Source organism: Mus pahari, chromosome 1, assembly GCF_900095145.1.
Source record: "Mus pahari chromosome 1, PAHARI_EIJ_v1.1, whole genome shotgun sequence".
Classification (NCBI taxonomy): domain Eukaryota; kingdom Metazoa; phylum Chordata; class Mammalia; order Rodentia; family Muridae; genus Mus; species Mus pahari.
In genome coordinates this window covers 153161973-153164742 of record NC_034590.1, presented here as the reverse complement: position 1 = coordinate 153164742, position 2770 = coordinate 153161973, and the positions used below count along the sequence as shown (strand labels likewise).

Below are 2770 nucleotides of genomic sequence, written 5' to 3'. Positions count from 1 at the left end.
CCCGTTCTCCCTGCCACTCTGAGGACTCCGGGGCATGTCGCCCAGTTAATCAACACTCTCCCCTTCCCCACATGGGTCCTGGCTTCTAGGAGCCTCTGAGATTATGGGGTTGGGAGAGAGGAACACCACTGGAGCAGAAGGTTGGAGGCGTACATAGTTTGGGCACTGTCTGTGATGGGCCTACTAAGTGCCAGATGCTGGGGTTGGTGCCAGAGGAGGAAGTGAGGGAAGCAAAGGGGTGGCACTTTGCTTGTGGGGTGTCAGAGAAGGAACACCAGTGTGAACAGCTTCAAGTACTGAGGAATAGAAAATTCAGACACTAAAGTGTGAGGATTGCCTAGTGCTGGAGGATGGGGGCGGGGGAAGTCCTTAGAGGACAGGCTGGCTTTCTGGGAAAAGAGGCAAGTGGTCCTTTTGTATTCAGACCCCGGTGGTACTGTAAGGACTGGCGGAGAAAGCTCCTTCCCCGAGTTACTAAATTTGTCTTCAAGAGATAGAGCTGGGATGGAGAGCCCATGCTCTGAATAGAAGTGTGGTCCAGAGCTTGGCAAGTCAGTCATTCAAGTGTGCCATGCTGACCACAGGGCCTTATGCAGAGTGACTGGAAGAGTCGGATCCAGAGGGAAAACAACCAAGCATCCAACGGTTCCAGGTGGGTCCCACACCTCTAACTGTGCGGTGACTTCAGTACCTCACCACTGTGACAAACTGCTATCGTGTTGGGCTTAGGTTCTGCTTCCCCCACCCCCAAGAAGGGGGACCCTGCAGCAGCTCCACTAGGGGGGCCTTTGACTCTTGACCATCTGAGCTACCTCTGGTGCCCAGTTGTATTATCCGCACATAGGGCCCTGACTCACGGAGCTCAGCTCAACATGAACTCCGAAGCCTGTGTGGAGTTTCCAACAGCGGAATGCTCGACAGAGCCATCTTTATTGGAAAAAAAGGTCCTTCTCTTTGAGTGCAAAGCGTTGGAAGGGACGCACATGGCGTGGTATAGGAGGAAGGGGACACCCACAGAGACACTCAGATCACCAGATCAACCCTGTTGATCAATGGGATGACAGATGTCTCAGTCAGATCTCCCTCACATCCGGAGCTCAGCTCTTTAGAGACCCAGCAAGCCACAGCTGTCCAATCTGGGGGAGGCGCTTTGTCTTTTCTGGGGTCGGAGGGAATTCCGTCCCTCACTGGATTTCCTATTCACACCCACATCCCCAACTCTGTCAGAATGGGGCTGTGAGGCCCAAGGTCCTGTTCAGGTGCCAGTGGACTGGGTGGTGCTTTCTTCTTCTAATCGGGCTGTGTGTTCTCTCCACTCTGGCCTTTTGAGAGGACCAAATATTCCTTTTCTGCTGTTTCCATCTGCCAGACGTGGAGAGGATATTTGCTGGATTTCCAAGGTGGCTCCCCATTGGTACACCAGTAGGGAGGCTTGTGTAGAAAACACCTCCCCTCCGGACTTACCAAGTCCTGTCAGGATTCCTGTCATCCCAGCTGGCTGGCTTCTGTTCCCGGAAGAAGTTAGGTTCTGCCATTAGGGAGAGTATGTGTTGAGGGAGAAGACTAACCTGGCCTGAGGCTTTTATATTCTCTCAAGTCTCTTCTCTCAAGGTCCCAGGCTGGGCAAGGAAAGGCAGCTTGGAGAGGCCTCCTGGGACCAGAAGCCTCACCAACAATTGACAAAGGAGGTTGGTGGGGCCTGGGGAAGCCTGTGGTCCCACAGAAGGGAAGGTGTAGGAGAAAAATGTTTTTGCTCCTCTGTCCTAGTAGCTGAGGGTACTGAAGTGACTGGTCTAAATGTCCACATTATCGCAGTGTGTGTGTGTGTGTGTGTGTGTGTGTGTGTGTATGTGTGTGTAGCCCACAGAGCAGGTCCAGTCTGTAACCCCCTTCCCCGGGCCCCCGCAGCCCTTGGCGCCTAGGAGGTTGCACCTTTGAAACTGTATGCCAGCGGCTGGACCTCTGCTGCAGCAGAGAAGTGGTGGGGAGGAGGCGGGCGGTGGTCCGTGCTTGGGGGGAGGGCTGGAAGGAGTCTGGCCCTGGAAGTGTGCTTTTCGATTGATGGATGACTGCCGGGTGTGAGCGAGCGTGCTGGTGTGAGTGTGTGTGTGTGTGTGTGTATGTGTGTGTGTGCGCGCGCGCGAGGTGTGTGTGTGCGCGCGCGCGGGGCCTGCCCATTTTCCTCCTCACAGCAGTCAGTTGGGAGCTGGAGGGAGAGGGAGACGCCGGCAGCGAGCACTGGGAGAGGAGCTGAGCGCCCTCCGCTTGAGACGCCTTTCCTGGGTCTACGCACAGACACTGTCCCTGGGAGCTTCTAGGTACCACACGATCCGCAAGGGCGCATCGCACGATTCCCCGGGCTCTTCGGTCCCTCGGTGGGGATAACACCTGGAGCTAGCCCCGGACGGGGATGGTCAGCGGCTGCGGCCGTCTGGTACGCGAACGGGACACGGCGAAGGCACCATGGCGCTAACGCCCCAGCGCTGGTCCTCTTCGGGGTTGAGCCGACCGGAGCTGTGGCTGCTGCTGTGGGCAGCCGCGTGGCGCCTGGGGGCCACGGCGTGCCCCGCCCTCTGCACCTGCACCGGCACTACGGTGGACTGCCACGGCACGGGTTTGCAGGCCATCCCCAAGAACATCCCACGGAACACCGAGCGCCTGTGAGTACGGATCCGCCGGTCCACTGGGACTCCCTCCACCCCCTCGACCCCTGGTTGCTCTCCCACCCTGACGGATCAGAGGGACCGGAATCGGGTGTGGGGGGGGGGGG

At 57.6% G+C, this 2770-nt stretch overlaps 1 protein-coding gene across 2 annotated transcripts in view; it reads left to right on the top strand.

The window, feature by feature from the left end:
- The first annotated feature begins 2012 nt into the window (after positions 1-2012).
- Slit1 (slit guidance ligand 1) overlaps positions 2013-2770 on the top strand; it is a 143989-nt gene continuing 143231 nt past the window's right edge. Inside the window, exon 1 of one of the 2 annotated variants that reach the window (XM_021209708.2) lies at positions 2013-2660. In XM_021209708.2, the coding sequence (XP_021065367.1) occupies positions 2464-2660 (197 nt within the window). In that variant the 5' untranslated portion in view covers positions 2013-2463. The remainder of the gene's footprint in view (positions 2661-2770) is intronic. The other variant, XM_029534854.1, reaches the window with a different exon arrangement.